Source organism: Sphaerodactylus townsendi, linkage group LG01 (assembly GCF_021028975.2).
Source record: "Sphaerodactylus townsendi isolate TG3544 linkage group LG01, MPM_Stown_v2.3, whole genome shotgun sequence".
In the NCBI taxonomy this organism is placed as follows: Eukaryota; Metazoa; Chordata; class Lepidosauria; order Squamata; family Sphaerodactylidae; genus Sphaerodactylus; species Sphaerodactylus townsendi.
The window spans coordinates 142,513,972-142,531,176 of NC_059425.1; the positions used below are offsets into that span (position 1 = coordinate 142,513,972).

At 41.8% G+C, this 17,205-nt stretch overlaps 1 protein-coding gene across 4 annotated transcripts in view; it reads right to left on the reverse strand.

Moving 5' to 3' along the window:
- SMAP1 (small ArfGAP 1) overlaps nucleotides 1–17,205 on the reverse strand; it is an 89,710-nt gene that overhangs the window by 13,131 nt on the left and 59,374 nt on the right. For all 4 annotated transcript variants that reach the window (XM_048496242.1, XM_048496232.1, XM_048496223.1 and 1 more), the window contains one exon: nucleotides 11,538–11,622. In XM_048496242.1, coding sequence (XP_048352199.1) covers nucleotides 11,538–11,622 — 85 coding nt within the window. The remainder of the gene's footprint in view (nucleotides 1–11,537; nucleotides 11,623–17,205) is intronic.

Consider the following 17,205-nt stretch of genomic DNA (forward strand, 5'->3'; position numbering starts at 1 on the left):
CCACATTTTGGACTTCCTGAAGCTTCCAAAGCATCTTCTCAGGCAGCCCTCCCCAGAGTCTGTTACAACAGTCTAATCTGGATGTGATCATCACATGAATCACAGTGGCAAAGTCAGAGCAGACAAATAGAGGGCCAGATGGTGGACTTGATTAAAAAGTTCTCTTTGCCACCCTGGACACATGTTTGTCCAAAGTAAAGGAAGAAATGAGCTACATTCCTAGGTGTCATCTGCATATTGGTGGTACCTAACTCCCAACCTCCAGGAAATCTCTGCAAGAGGGCACATATTAAACAACACTGGAGAGAGTATCAACCCCTGCCAGATCCCATAGGCCAGGGCCGAGGGACAGAATCTTTCCACTGATGGCTACTCTCTGAGAAGGTTCCTGAAGGAAAACCATCTCATTGCATGCCCCTCACCCCCAGGGAGCCTAGGTGGTCAATCTGGACCAGATGGTTAATTACTTTACATATTTGCTATTGATTTGCTTTGCTTTACATAGTATTTGCTTTACATATTTACATTATTTCTGAACCCAAATAAATAATTAGACATGGTTTCTCCTCAGCATACAAAAAGATGTTTGGGGGGAATTCACAGATACATAAAAAACTAAAATCCCAGCATGTGCACACACGCCAAACAAGTAAATGATTGTACAAATGAAAATATTTACACCTTGAGAAGCAAAACAATCCTGAGCATTGTAATAGAAACCCAATTTGTTTTGGGGAGTTTAAAAAAAGTGACCACTTTGTTGAATTGACAGCTACTTCTTTCACAAAAGCATGACTGCTTCAACAGTTTGTATTTCTGGCGATGGATAAAGACGCTTCATAAACAGCTTGTTAGCAATTTACCAAGCAGATCTAAAGTTCCTCTGCCCATCTGTTTTCTCAGTTTGCCCAAACTACCAGCCAAAATACAAAGAACACGCTAACTACTGAATCATATGATAGTTGGCACCTTGACTGTAGCAGCAATACATTTAAGGTCAAGTCAAATAAGAAATGATGCCTAATTCAAGACCTTACTGGTTTGGATCCAGCAAGCAGTCAGTGGAAAGCACTGGAAGATGCAGATCTTTTCCCCTTGCACCCCTCCCCACAGCTTTGCTTACTAACACCAAAAAAGTTGATTTCTGCTGGGGGAAGGGGAACAAGGGGAAGGTCCATGATCCGTGTGCCCATGGATTGCTGGATTCAACCCACTATCTCTATCCTGAATCTAGATGATCAAATTTGAAAACTAAACACTGAAGATCTAGGAATATGTGTGCTTTTGTGGTAGTAAAGAACACCGTGGAAACCTTTCCCAAAAGTCTGGTAGAGCCTTGTTGCTGTACCATTTGAATCAATCTGTCTTAAGATAAGCACCCAAAACCTGCAGACTTCTTGACTACCAATTTCAAAAATTAAGATTACCATCTGTTAAATCTCCTTTCAGGGTTCAACAAGAAGACTACAGAAACAGTAGCAAAACTGATCTCATGGGCACTAAAACACCATGACCAAGTCCTGAAGCTATCCTGACTTCAGAGGATTAATTTAATTCTGACAGTAGGGTTACTGATACTTTAGATCAGTGGTTCTCAACCTTCCTAATGCCGCGACCCTTTAATACAGTTCCTCATGTTGTGGTGACCCCCAACCATAGAGGAGCGGTGTCTCAGTTCCTAAGACCTTTGGAAATATGTGTTTTCCAATGGGTCTTAGGCGACCCCTGTGAAAGGGTCATTCGACCCCCAAAGGGGTCGCGACCCACAGGTTGAGAACAGCTGCTTTAGATAACCTTTACAGTGTCCTGATTCTATCCTTTCATTATGTACACTTCTTATTCTGAATTGTGTTTAGTAGGCACAGCCTGAGTAACTGCAACAAGCGGTTGGGCTTTATGGTTTATTTTATTAAAAATAAACTGATCCTTTCAAAAAGCTACTTCGAAGACCTTGGTTCTTTAGAGCATGCTTGTCTCCAGATGAGGATGTCCAACATCAGTCTTTTACAGAGGCCAACGCTAGTGGTGTGATGGGATAGGATATTGCCGTTAGATTCTTCTTGATGGTAGCAACATTTATTCCTGTCTACCCAAGTATCCAAGCACTTCCTCCTCCCCAAAATATCACACGGTCACTGCTTTGCAAAAGCAGATATAACGGCCAAATCCAAATCAACAGTGTCCCTAACAGAAAACTAACAGCAAAGGCCTGCGTTTCTAGGAGAAATGGGGGAACAGCCCAGGAATACATGATCCTGTTATGATATTTAAAAACAAAGTTCACAGAGGTCATTTTCTAGGCAGCAACAGGTTTGCAAAGCAACAAGGGCCAGGAGCCTGGAAGTCTGGGGGCAACCAGCTACAGTTTACCTTTAAGGTGATTGGTGCATTCAACTGAGACTCTGGTCCAATGAGAGACAGTTGCCGGAGAAGAAATACCTAGCTTGAATGTATATAGAAGCTATGGATTAGTTCTATTCTATTTGATGAAGTGTTCTGTATAGCCTTACAGTCTTATTTAGTGTAGTCTTGTGTAACCTTGCAACCTTCCTATTGGAAAGAACATTTTGCGTGGACAGTTTTCTTTGCCTAAGAGAGAGGAGGAGGAGGAGGAGGAGAAGATGATGATGATGATGATGATTTGGATTTATATCCCCCCTTTCTATCCTGTAGGAGATTCAAAGGGGCTTACAATCTCCTTGCCTTCCCCCCTCACAACAAACACCCTTTGAGGTGGGTGGGGCTGAAGAGCTCCAAAAAGCTGTGACTAGCCCAAGGTCACCCAGCTGGCATGTGTGGGAGTGCACAGGGTAATCTGAATGCCCCAGATAAGCCTCCACAACTCAAGCGGAAGAGCAGGGAATCAAACCCGGTTCCTCCAGATTAGAATGCATCTGCTCTTAAGCACTACGCAACTGCTGCTCAGGAGGCTGCAGTGTGTGCAAGAAGAAGACTACTAAACCTTCTTCTCTGTTCTGAGTAACTCTGCTTTAAGTCTGCTGATAGAGCCCACATCTTCACACAAGGGAAAGCAGAATGGCAAATGTATTTCAACTTGACGATGCATGGCATTTCTGCAATTTTCAGTCACTCTGAAAAAAATTCATTCATCAGTGACGCAGGAAGCCAGCAGTACTACTGACCTCTCTTTCACATCTTCCCTTTGTTTGCTTTCATCCTTTTTCACTCAAAGAAACCTGTGAAAAATCATACTTTAACTTGGAATGAGCATGGAAGAATAAGTGTGGCATGGTGAAGGAAATGCAAAAGAATGAGACATTTAACACTGTTATTTGCCACACTATCAAAATAGATATCTGCTTTGTCTGGGATTTTACCGTTAAAACAGTGGGTAGCATTACACAAAAAGTAGATGACTGACACAAATCTTCAAGGGGAAATAGTGGTTTTGTTTTGAAGTTTCTCTTTGCTTATATTGCTAATATGAGGAATTCTTAATATGTTGTAATACTGCAGGATTCACAACAGTTCATATGTTGACATAAAAATGTGTTGGTATCATTAAAGAATTAAATCAAAACATACACTGTAAAGTTGCCAGGCTTTTGGACTGGGAATTAGAGCTGTTGCAATAAAGATGTTTTAAAGATCTACAACTTTTGCATTATTTGCAGCTCTAGGGAATTTTAAAAACAAAATTAAGTCTACAGAATGACATCTGAGAAGTCTGAGTTTTATTTTGAACTCTCAATTCTAGTTTTAACAAATGTAAATATAAATATTTCGAGTTTCAGGAGCCAAGAAAATAGAGAGAAAACCAGAGAGCCCATTTTGAATTTGTACTTGATCATTATTTGATTCAACTGAAGTATTTTTACATGTACAGAATAAAGCCTTTATGAGATACTGTCACTATGAATAATAATAAGCCCTTCAGTGGCAAATGAGCAGTACATTCCAAGAGCCACAGGGGTATTGGTTCATGCTTTTGCTAACTTCGTTCTTCTCTTGTTATGATAGTAAATGCAGAAGCGCTACTGCAACAATACGCTGGGGATTCTACTCTAAAGTCAGGCAATCAAAGTTATGGTTCCCATAGCAACTGTAACTGTGCCACAATTTATATACTTATTAACCCACAAAGATTAATACCTCACTATGGCCCCAAATTCAGATATGCACAGAAAACACAAACATACAGCCACAGAAACCACATCTAATCCACATTTTGTAAGACCTGTGCTTTTGTTATTTCAAGCACAAACCCCATTATAACTGAGATTCTTTGTTGTCCAGCACCTTCTTTTTGGAGAGAATAAACGACAGGGCTTTCACAGGTTATGCCTATAAGACCTGGTTTCTGAATGCAAGAACAAGTGACCACAGGCCATTCTATGCCTATGTTTTATTTTTAATATGGAACAGAATATGAATATGTTTCCCTAAACCATGCCGATAGCTTTGTGATCTGCTAAACAGAAAAGAGATTTCTTCCTCAATTTAGTCTACATTTTGGAGTTGGCTTAAGAAGAGGTAAAGAACACTAGGGCATTCAGACAATTCTTCACAATATATCTGCTTGTTCTACGAAAATAACTTCTAGGAGGAGAAGAGTGCCACATAAATAGCTTCCAGTGCATCACTGTGGGTATTCTGTGCAGCCCCATATTGGGACTGCGCATGCACTGGCCTACCACGGAAAGGATTTTAAAGCTTTTTGTCTTCAGCTCTAAGAGCACTCGCTCCCCCTCCCCAAATGGTCACTTGATAGGAGGGGAATGAGTGCTATTCCCTCAGCTCTTCTTTCGCCACCGCAGGGGAATGAAGTTCTTGCTGCTCTGCTGATTCTTCCCCTCACATCAGGAAAATTGCAGTAGATTTTCAACTTGTTTTGCCCCCATTTTATATAAATGACTGCTACACAGGAAGATACATTACTGCAATCTTGCAGCTTCAACTACCTATCTCAAAGTTTATATTTTTAACTAGCAAAAATGAAGTTAGTGGTACAAGTTCAAGAAAGGCTTGCAGAAGAGGAAGCAAAGGAGTCCAAGTAAATCTCAATGTTGACAAAAATCACTGTAACTTCACAGCGGCATTAAAAGTAACATTGAAATAATTTGGTAGCCACTATCAAACATGGTAAGTTCTACCTCCAGACATGATTTTTTGCCCCCATGTCCTCCTTTTGAATAGCTAGAGGCATCTTGTGGCCTGCTGTCGGAAATAATATTGTTCTGGGTTAGAATCACATCTACTTGAATTCCTTCCTTTATGTTTTCATAGAAAGTCAGCAAAGGAGGACCAGATTATAGAAAATGACACATCAAGGAAAGCCACATTTCTGTGGAAAATTGTATCATTTTTAATTATTAAAAAAAAAGATTAGGTCAAAGTAACTGTTTGCTAAAGCTTACTTTTGGGGTTGAGAAACAGGTTGCTTGCCTGCAACTGATGTCAACTGTTACGGTGGAACAAGGTGTCACAGAAGGCAGAATGCTTCCATTGCTCTGTTTCTTGCCCCCCAGAAACAGCTGGCATAGAACATCATAGAACATCTGAACCTGTCCCTGCTCCCACCTCATATAGTTAGTAGCAGGTAGTAGGAAAATGCACATTGTGAACACAGGTTTGCGTGGGAAAGAAAGCAAAAGGGCAGCATCTCCATATTTCTTGCACTGTGAACACAGAACTTTATAAGTAGAATCTCCCTCACATCATAGAATCATAGAGTTGGAAGAGACTCCAAGGGCCATCAAGTCCAACCCCCTGCAATGCAGGAACACACAATCAAAGCACTCCTGACATTTGTTCATCCAGTCTCTGTTTAAAAACCTCCAAAGAAGAAGACTCCATAACTCTCTGAGGCAGTAAATTCCACTGTCGAACAGCCCTGATGGTTCTTCCTAATGTTCTTCCTAATGTTTAGGTGGAATCACTTTTCCTGCATCTTGAATCTATTACCGTCCCAGCTTGTCAATATCCTTCTTGAATTGTGGTGCTCAGAACTGTACACAGTATTTCAGGTGAGGTCAAACCAATGCAGAACAGAGAAGTACAATTACATCCCTCGATCTTGATACTGTGCTCCTATTGATGCAGTCCAAAATCGCATTGGCCTTCTTGGCCACCACATCACACTGCTGACTCATGTTTAGTTTATGGTCTACTAAGACTCCCAGATCCCTTTCACATGTAGTGTTGTCAAGCCAGGTGTCACCCATCCTATATCTGTGCATTTCATTTTTTCTGACTAAGTGTAGTATCTTCCATTTATCTCTGTTGAAATTCATTTTGTTTGTTTTGGCCCAGCTCTCTATCTGTCCAGGTCATTTTGAATCCTGCCCCTGTCCTCTGGGGGATTAGCTACCCCTCCTAATTTGGTGCTATCTGCAAATTTGATTAGCATACCCTCTATTCCATCATCCAAGTCATTGATAAAAATATTGAAGAGCACTGGACCCAGGACAGAACCCTGTGGCACCCCACTAGTCTTTTTTTTCCAGAATGAGAATGAGCCATTAATAAGCATCCTTTGAGTTCGATCAGTCAACCAACTACAAATCCATCTAATAGTAGCATTGTCTAGCCCACATTTCACTAGCTTACTTGCGAGAATATTATGGAGCACATTGTCAAAAGCTTTACTAAAATCAAGGTATGCTACGTCCACAGCATTCCCTTCATCTACCAAACTTGTCACTCTATAAAAAAAAAAATATAAGATTGTCTGGTATGACTTGTCTTTCAGAAACCTATGCTGACTTTTTGTGATCACCAGAAGTTTTTGACATCATATTTTCAAAGTTATAACTTCTGCAACCATATGTCTTTAAAATTAATGTTGAATTTCCAGAACTGCGAGACAGCCTATTAGCTGCTCCACAGAATCTCAAGGAACATATAGAATCAGCTTACTCCGAAAGCTGCTAAAAAGCTATTCTGTCTTAAGCAGAATTAATGACACTAGGCATGACAGAGCTTCATTAAAATGCACCAGTTAGCTTATTTGTTTGATTAGCAGTCATATTCTAATTTCTTCTGAACTGCTTTCTGCCATCTCTGTAATTGAAGGTTAATAAGGTTATATTATCCAACTTGTTTTCAACAAGTACCTTGCTTAACTTTCATCATCCTTAAGATAAATTGGAAGAAAAAGAACATGGCAATTGAAGTACGTCCCCTTAGAACAGCTGGGATTATCAATTTTTAATGCTAATACACGGTGATGGTTACTCTAAAGTGCGCAACCATCCATATTCATCTATGTTTTCTGTATGGCACATCTAACTGGTAAATGATACATCAAATGGAAAATGAGTTTTGTTTCTTCCTGTAAATTTCTGTAAACATGATGGAAAAGTAGTGTTTTAACATTATGTAGTATTGAAGACTTTTTACAAAATGAATAGTACTGACTTCTCAATGTGTCACTTTAAGAGAAAATATATACTTACAAACTGGAAAACCCAAACAGGGATTCCTTGTGACTCAGAGATATAATATCACTGACTTCTATACGCTCATTATGATGAAAGCAGTTACAATTATTTATCTGTAAGAGCACAGAACAAGGATGCTAAACTGGGAAAGCACCAATAAACACACACACACAGGTAAATGACAAGGCCCACAGGTGACTGCAAAGACTCTTTGACAATCAATCAGGAATACGTTTGCAAAATATGAAGTTACATAAATACTGAGAGCAAGTTTATGTTTTTTAAAAAGATCATCACTACTTTAAGGAGAAGTGCCTTACTTGTCATTCATATAGGCCCGTGGTGGCAAACCTTTGGCACTCCAGATGTTATGGACTACAATTCCCATCAGCCCCTGCCAGCATGGCCAATTGTAGGGGCTGATGGGAATTGTAGTCCATAACATCTGGAGTGCCAAAGGTTCGCCACCACTGATATAGGCAGTGTACTTAGATCACAAATGTGATAAAACAAGTTTCTATGGAATTCCTCAACCAGACCCATTGGTATCCCTTTGTACATTATAACTGGCACATCACAGTACATTGTAACTAGTATGTTATAGAGTCCCCTTCACCCCTCAAGATAGTCCATTCCTTTCCAATGCTTACTCCTTGGTCATCTTTTTGAATGCACCATATCTAACAAGCTTTCAATAAGGAAAAGAACTGCAAGATACAAGGATATTGATATGGATCATACAAACTGTGAATACAGTTTGCAAACACAATCTTTGCTGTCTCCTCCTGAATCTTATGGGTTTCCTTAAAAGCTATCCTTGTGCATCAGCAAATATTCAGCAATGAAATAGCTGGAAAGGCCAGCAGCAGAAGGAATTCAAGAAAGAACTCGGATAACAGTAGGGGAAAGTTTGTTGAGTCACTTCAGCTGCAGCCCCCCATAGAACTCCAAAAAGTCCCCTGACCCTTGGGGGAGCCACAAGGACAAAGATCCTTTCTATAATCTCCACACCATTCGTGGTTCTTAAGCATTCAAGTTATTGTCATAAGCCTGCCTGCCTGCTTTTGAGAAACCACACATACACAGATTTAATAGATGCAGACATAAAGATACAGCAGTTTAAGATGCAGCATATTTGGGTTCTTATTAACATACCAGTCTTGCTAGGAACTGAGGAGCATGCAGGTTATTCTCTGGCCAAAAATCGGCTACAAATTGGCATTAAAATTATTATAATCACAGTTACCTTCTCCTTCTCCCTCCCTCCCTCCCACTCACCAGCACTGCCCCTCCTCACATGGCTGCAGCAGTGGAGATACAGCAGGTACTGTGGTGGGAGGCGGGAGCAGGTCATGCAGTAGGGGGAGACTCCTCTTCTGGTGGAATGGTGGATGGAGGTTCTTCCTCCTTTGCCATATCACAGCCAGCTCCTCCTCTCCCACAGGCAGCACTGCTGACTCACTATGTTAGAGGTTGCTGAGGAAAGGTAGTGATGGTGGAGCTGGTGATGGCAACAGTTCTGTGCAAGAACAAAAAAAGGTTCCTTCTCTAGAAATAACATTCCCCCCTCCATTTCAGGTTAAGTTTTAAGATTTATCTGCAAACTGGTGAGATCCTCACAAGTGGATGGAGAAACCTCCCATCTCTATCTGCAGATGTGGCCAGGTAAACAATTAGATATGTTGATGATTTTATATTACCAAGTCAACTGATCATTCATTTACAGCTGCCACTTTAAACAAACATGATGTTGAGTCAACCACTGTGTTTTCAGAGCATCACATTTGTTTTGGTGAGACATGCTCACTAACTGGATACCACATAGCTTGGAGAATGTATGAAACTAGAAAAAATCCTGCCTTTTCATTAATAAGAAAGCACAATAAAATACGGAACTTTAGTGTAAATAAATCTCATTTATTAGCATCTGATTGCTGTAGTGGTAATTCAAACTTCTGCCTCTACCACAGGAGTCTGAACTTGAGGTGTAAATTCATGCTTCAAATTGCTACATCAAAATCAGTATTCTTCATATAATATACATAATCAACATGAGACAAGCATACTACAGTAATTCAGATTGACCTGCTTTTGTCAGTTTCACTTCAAGTACTGGAGTCTCTCTCTCTCTCTCTCTCTCTCCCCCCCCCCACCCCACCTCAGTGCTGAATTTGCTTTACTAATCTAAGCTTACCCCTTTCTAGCATGTAAATATAATCCTGTTCTTCAGTGTCAAAATTTAGTCAAAGCCTAATTGTAACTGAAAGGAAAAGATAATCCCTACTCAAACAGAACCACTGCACAAAAACTGTTAAAATACACAGCAGCATTAGACTGTTTTAAATGTTGACATAAAGTGGTATTTGTACAGGAAGGAACTGAAAGTCAATTTAATGCCAAATTACTCTAAAGTAATTACTCCAGTAGCAAAGTTTCTGCAATCAGGTTGCCTGTTCTAGAACAGATGTCCCCAACACAGTGCCTGCTGACACCTATCTTGGCACCCACCAAGAATTTTTCAAAAAATGGGTGGGGCAATTGCTCAGGAGGGTTTCTCACAGGCCACAGGTGATTAGATTGACTGTGCAGAGCTTTTTAAATGTTGCCTTGGAAGCAGCTGCCACTACCGCACAAAAATCATCACACTGTGATTGAAGTTAAGTGATGCATATTGAAGAAAATATTCCAAAGCAGTATGTTTATTTAAAAAGGCATTCTCTTAAACAGATCTGCCTGAAATGGTGAACAGTTACTATAGCAGTTATGCAGAACATAACTTGCTAACATTCTGCGGTAGGAACTGCCCCCTGCGGCAGCCGTTCTGTGGGTGGTTCCCACCACCTTGTGCCAGCATTCCAAATGTGCTCCCTGGTTCAAAGAGGCTGGAAACCCCAGTTCTAGAACTATGGCTAAGGAATTATCTTAGTTTTGATTAGAACCAGGTCCCTGAAAGACTGGGTAAGCACACTGAAACTCTGGCCCTTTCTGCACGGGCCATATATGGCGCCCTGGGGATGGCAAAAACGCCGTCCCCAGGGAGCCGTTCGCACAGGCGGCGCTGCTAAAATGCAGCAGCGCCGACCTGGCTCCCCTCCACCACCCCCAGGGCGGCGTCAGGCCGCCTCCAAAAACCTCCCTCCTGGAGGGAGGTTTTTGGGAAAACAGCGCGTTCCCACCGGCGCAGTGCGAATGGCACCGCCGGGAACACGCTGTTTTCCCCGTCCCTCTCCCACTCACCTTGTTGCCTTCGTCGCTCTACTGGACTGCTGAGACCCTCCCTCACTGTACTCTAACCCCTGGAGGTCGGAGGGCAGCGTGGGCGGGTCTCAGCAGTTCAGTAGAATGAAGAAGGCGATGAGGTGAGTGGGAGAGGGATGGGGAAGAGGCGGCTCTCCCACACCGGCCTCTGCGGGGGCCGCTCACACGCTCCCGTGCGAACGGCCTCCACCCCTCCAACGGCAGAATTCCTGCCGGTGGAGGAGCGCCCTTTCCGCAGTGCGGAAAGGGCCTCTGAACAGTTTAACATTAACTAAAAAGTACTCTTAAAACGCCAGTATAATGCTCAATAACTTGCATGCATTCACCCAGTAAATTCTCTCTCTTTCTCTCTCTCTTTCGGACAAGGAGACTTCACTGTATTTCCCAACCTACTCTAAAACCCTCTGTTCCTGTGGTAAGGGAAACTGGTATTGGAGAGCCCATGTCCAAAGCTCCCTTGGGTTTGCAGAACTGATTGCACAGGTCCTTAGATCCCTGGGTAAAAGCAGAGGCATTCAATAGAAACTGCACAACATTCACATAGACATGAGAGAGCTGTATACTTGGGAGAAATATAATAAGGAAAGCCTATCTTTTAAAAAGCATGGTGTCACAGTCTACAAATGCTTTGAAGATCACTTTGATAGCTTTCCCTTCCCTAAGGAGCTCATTACCTACAGTTTAGTAAAGACAGCACTGACAGGAACAGACCCCCTTCAAGTCTTTTCTAAGTAAAATCAGCATGCTACAATACTATTTTAGAGTTTAACGAATGATACTTGCCAGCATATGAAACATCAAACCATTGTGTTTATTATGGTGTGTATTGCTGAAGTAATTTGATGCAGATTAATAGTAGGATAATTTGCTACTCACCAAGTCCTAAAAGATCAACAGTTGAGTCTGGAACTTTCTTGGGACTTGCTTTAAGTTCCAGTTGCTGATCCTCCTTCTTCTCAGCCTTTATTTTAAAACAAAATAAGCATGCATTTTTAATTAAAGATTTTCCATTAACATTCCAGAGAATCAAAAACTTAAACATCGCAAATAAGTAACTTGGTTAATAGTGGAAAGAGTAATCACATTATCTTAACGTTACCAGTGTATACAGAAGAAAATGAGGGAGGCAGAGAGAGATGACAAAATGTGCTGCTTTTACCTGTGCTGGAGCAAGCATTTAAAACTATTTAACATTTATATAGCACGTTTCCAATTGCTGAATGTACTTCAAAGATTACCATAATTGCTATGTTCAGTGTAAACAAGCGCAAGGTGATGCACACTGGAACAAAGAACTGTCACTTTAAATACATGCTTATGGAATATAAACCGGGAGAGACTAAAAGAGAAAGATCTTGGGGTTGTAGTGGACAGCTCAATGAATTATCAGCCCGGTGTGTGAACTAATGAAAATTATAAGAAAAGGTTCTAAAACAAAATGGCCAATTCCTTTTTGTTGCAATGTGCATCGATTTGCACTTACTTACACAGAACATAACAATTATGATAATCTTGGCAAAGCACATTCAACAATTAGGAATGTGCTATATAAATGCTAAGTAGTTTTTAAACACTTGTCCAACACTGGCACAAACAGCACATTTGTCTCTCCCATTTTGTTATGCCAGGACACTTACAGTCACTCCAGAAGTAGAAAAAGAGGCAGCTAACCCCCCCCCCCCTTTCATATCCAGAGAACAAATGCCAGAAGGCCAAGGGGGGAAATTAGCTTAATCAGACTCAGAGGAAATAATGGACTAAAATTGTAAAAATGCAAAACTAGATTTCTTGGCACCGTTTGCAGGAATGCTTATCCTAGACAAAAACAATCCTTACTAAGATCATTTCAAATTCCACCTACAAACAACGGCCAGTGTTTGCGAAACACAGGCAAGAGATTTTCTAAACCGACAGTGCCTAACACATGAACAGAAAGAGTTAATTATAAAGGCAAAAAAATCATCCATTGAGTCCCAACACATCGGTAAGCAAACATTCAATCATCTTTTGAGTTAATATCAACACAATCTCAGGTCACAGTTATTTTTGTCCCAAACAAATATTAACCAAGGAAATAAGTTTCCTCTACCATGAAACTAGCAAATAAAATAATTTTAATTTGACTTTAATTTGAATGATCACAGGACACACAAACATACACCGCCAATGGGAATTATAAGGTCTGGATTTCAGTCATACACTTCACATCATATTTTTCCATCTAACCTGCCTCCAACCAATAAGGAGACCGTATACATTCATCACAATTGGTAGCTATAAGCTAACTTTTCACTTTTTCTTACTCTCTCCTTTTCTCTCACTGAAGCCCAAAGCCCCACACTGTTTCTCAGAGGCATAGCTCCAAAGGGGCTGGGGGTGCACAACGCACCAGGCGTTCCCCCTGTGGGGGCGTGGTGAAGGTGTTTCGGGGGCATGGCGGAGATGTTCCGGGGAGGGGACGGTGGCGGCATTCTGGGGCTGGACGGGGTTGGAGTACGCACCAGTGTACTGGGTGCTTTTCCCCCTTGATGTCTCTGCTGTTTCTCCAACTGCTCTGATACTCTTCATGGTTCTTGTCATGCAGCCTCCTTTAGTCTCTCTCAAGGATCTTCTTCAGATCCCTTCATTCTCTGGTTTCTGTTTCCTGCCAAGACCCCACCCACGCACCCAATTTGTCTTCAGCATAACTCTCCTCATATCCCCAAGACTCCTCCTTTTATTACCTTTCCTTCTCTTTCCCTTTCTCTCTTTCAGCCTTCCTTGTCCCATGTTCTTCAAAGACATGCACATATCCACACAACTCTCTCATGGACGAGACATAGTTAGGCATTTTAATGATCAAAGATTTTAGCAACTGTTGAATTAGGGTGTACTAATTTCCTCTGATATGCACCAGTACCATTAAGAAAATATGATCAACCTAGCACCATGGTGGCGAACCTATGGCACTCCAGATGTTCATGGAGTACAATTCCCATCAGCCCCTGCCAGAATGGCCAATTGGCTGCTTGTGTTACCACTAGCACATTCCTCCCTACATTATATAGTATTCAAAAATTAGTTGCAGAAGATCTTGTGCGAGTGGTAACACAAGCATGGTTACAATAAGTCTGACTTTACATGAGTAGCTATTGTGGAAAAAGAAAAACTTTTTCTTGAGTTTTGATTGTTCCAGAGATCTATACTCTATTCTACGGAAAGATGATGGTTTGGTCAGTTGAGATGCAGCAGTTGAGAAAATCGTATGCTTCCGCCTTAGAATATAATCCCGAACAAATATGAGAATTATCATTCATTTTTATACGCTGTCTTTGTCAAAATGATTATTTTTTGTATTTTGAAACATGATACTTTGATACAAGAGCATTTATGCTAAAATCTATTTTACTTTCAAACTTTTAAAGGGATAGGGAAAGCAGGGCTAGATAGGTACTAGAATCCAGGCAGAGCATTCTACAACAAAGAGGATTCCGCGTGCTTTGTTCTGTGGCAGAAGAATCCTCTTTCTGTGGAACAGAGTATAACACAAGCAGAAATTTTGCATTGATCCCATTCATTATGACTAAAAAGAAGCTTCTCATCCAGTGGAGTAACCTCTGAATACCAGTGCAAAGAAGCAACATCATATGGGTGGGTGATGACTGAACCAGCCATTTGTGGACAAATCTCACTAACTGTAATTGCTTTCACTTTTTATTGTACTGTTTTTTAAAAACAAATCTGCCTCTCCATTACACTTTTCTGTCCATCCCTGTAACATTGCTGAAGGTATAATGCTAAACAGAATTATCTCTAAACACAAACTGGGATACACTCACAATCAGAAACCATGGACTTGTAATCAGTCTGCATTATCTCTATTGGGTCTCAGTAGAGAAAACAGAATAGGACAGAAACTGCCAAATACTAAAAGGTAACCATCTGTGCTTGGTATGCGTGTACACGAGTGCTTGGAAGGCAATCAAAAATTGAAAAAAAAATCCCTATATGGATGATTCTGAGTGGGGCTGTGCAGAGAGTGGGTGGTTATTGTGAAAAGTGATTCACTGCACATATATGGGCAGCTCTGGAGAAAGAGTGCAAATTCATTCACCAGCAGACAAGACAATGCCTGGCAAACACTGCCTTTCAGACTGCTTTGAGTTTTGAGAGCAGAAGCCTGGTGGACTTGCTGGCTTTGAAAACTGCAGCTCATTGCCTGGCAAATTATCAGAAGTAGCACAAAAAAAGGAAATGGATTTGCTTGTCTATGTTTCTGGTTTAGAATTTGCCAGATGTTTCTGGTTTAGAATCTTACTCCACACCAGCTTTTGCTTCTTCCCGCGTACTGCAGGCAGGAGTTGCCTAGTAGTTCAGTTGTTGCCTGTTTTTTCCCCCAGGAAAGAGAACTCCCAAAGCCAGCAGGTATTACAGCGATTTTGCACGGTGTCCACTGTACGTGTAATGAGTTTCTGGACATGTTACATAGAGAAGGATAAAGACATCCCTGATGGATTGATGATATATGTCTCTTGGGGAAATGTGACCTCTTGGCTTAAGGAAAGTATTGTGACTGGGATGGGGTGTGGCAGTTTAACAATGCACTGCCAAGGAGAGTTATTCACAATCCTCTGTTTGTTTATCTCCAACACAGAGGAAGAGGCTCTGTTCATTAGTCACTAAGACATCTGATCTCCCCTTCTGGCTGGAGATTGATATTGTTCTTCAGACAACCTATTATCCCCCTCATTTACTAAGAATGAGGGGATTTTGGCATCTTATTGTATTCACCCGATTAGGGTGTTTCTGGAGGAGGTACTGATGAGGGGTAAACGGTGGGGTTTCCGGTGGGGTTTCTTCCGGTGGGGTTTCCGGTGGGGGAAGACGCTCCGCAAGCGGCGGAGAGTTGGAGTTTGCCGTTCTCCTCCTTTTTGGGGCTCGAAACTAGGAGCTTCTAAACTGGAGGGCTTCTAAACTCAAGTAAAAAAGGCAAGGCTCATCTGTGGGTCGGGTTGTGACGAGACGGCAGGCGCGCTTGGGAGAGACGGAGAGGTGCGCGTGGGAGAGACGGCGGCCTTCTCCATTTTTCCAAAACTTGGGAGGGCGAAGGCTCCAGAGCCGTGAGTCATAGTAGCCGGGAGTTTTTCAAACTGAGGAGCGTGCAAGCGAGGTCCCGGTTTCATCGGAGGTTCCCTCAGAAGCCTCGGCAACGTCGCCCCTCTCCATAACGTCTTAACGTCTCAACTCTTCAACTCAAGCCATTAGGTTTTTAGCTTCCCGGTCCCCAGGAAGGGATGGCTGGCGCTGGAAACCGCTGGTTGCTTTCCCTCGATGTAGTGTGGATGTTTTGTGTTTTGTGTTTTTTGTGCTGTGTTTTTGTTAGCTAAACATGCTACGTGGCGCAAGGAGTTTTATAGTCGGCAAGTCTTAATACAAATTGGACTGAAATGTGAAATGGCTATTACGGAAGATTTCATATGTCTTCACAATATACCGGCAGAGGCAGCTAGGACCCCGGGGGAACCCTGGATTACAATTCCTGGTAGGAGGTTGAGACGAAGGCGGGATAGAAGGAGGAAGAGAGGGCGCCGGGCTGGTGTTGTTTTTTACTAAGCTGGGAAGGTGTAGTTTCAAGTCTGCACTTCCAAGCATTTTTCTTACTAATGCACGATCTCTTAGCAACAAAATGGATGAATTAAGGCTACAAATTGTGAAGAGCAGATTTGGCAAGAACAGCTGTGTTTTATTAATTACAGAAACCTGGCTTCACTCACACATTCCCGATTCAGCAGTTGAACTATCTGGTTTCACTTCTTTCCGGCAGGACAGAAGTAGTAAAGATTCTGGGAAGCATAAAGGAGGGGGTTTAAATCTCTATGTGAACAAAAGCTGGTGCACTAATGCAAGCATCACAGGGGTCACTGCTCAAGGGATTTGGAAAGTATGACTATTAGATGCAGACCCATATATCTGCCACGGGAGTTTAGTGTGGTTATCATCATTGCAGTATACATTCCACCTGATGCTAATGCTGCCATAGCTTTGAGCTCTCTGTATAACATTGTTGAAAACCAGCAGAAAAAAGCATCCTGATGCTGTGCTCATTATAGGAGGAGACTTTAATCATACTAATTTAAAAAACAGTGCTCCCCTAAACTCTACCAGCATGTCAGGTGCCCCACTAGAGGAGCTAATACATTGGCTAATGTGTATACCAACATCAGGATATACCAAGGTGATACAGTTACCACACTTGGGTCAGTCAGACCATTTATCACTGTTTCTGGCACCAGCATATATTCCACTTGGGAGGCGGGTGTTGCCTGTAATAAAGACTGTAAAATCCTGGCCTGATGATGCCTCTAAACTACTTCAAGATTGTTTTGAGACAACAAATTGGGATGTTTTCTACCACCCAGATCTGGAGGAGTATACCACTGCTGTTCTGGGCTATATCACTCACTGCCCGGATACTCTTACTGTGTATAAAAGCATCCGGATTTACTCCAACCATAAACCCTGGATGACAAGGGAGGTTCAGCGACTTTTGCATGACAGGAATATT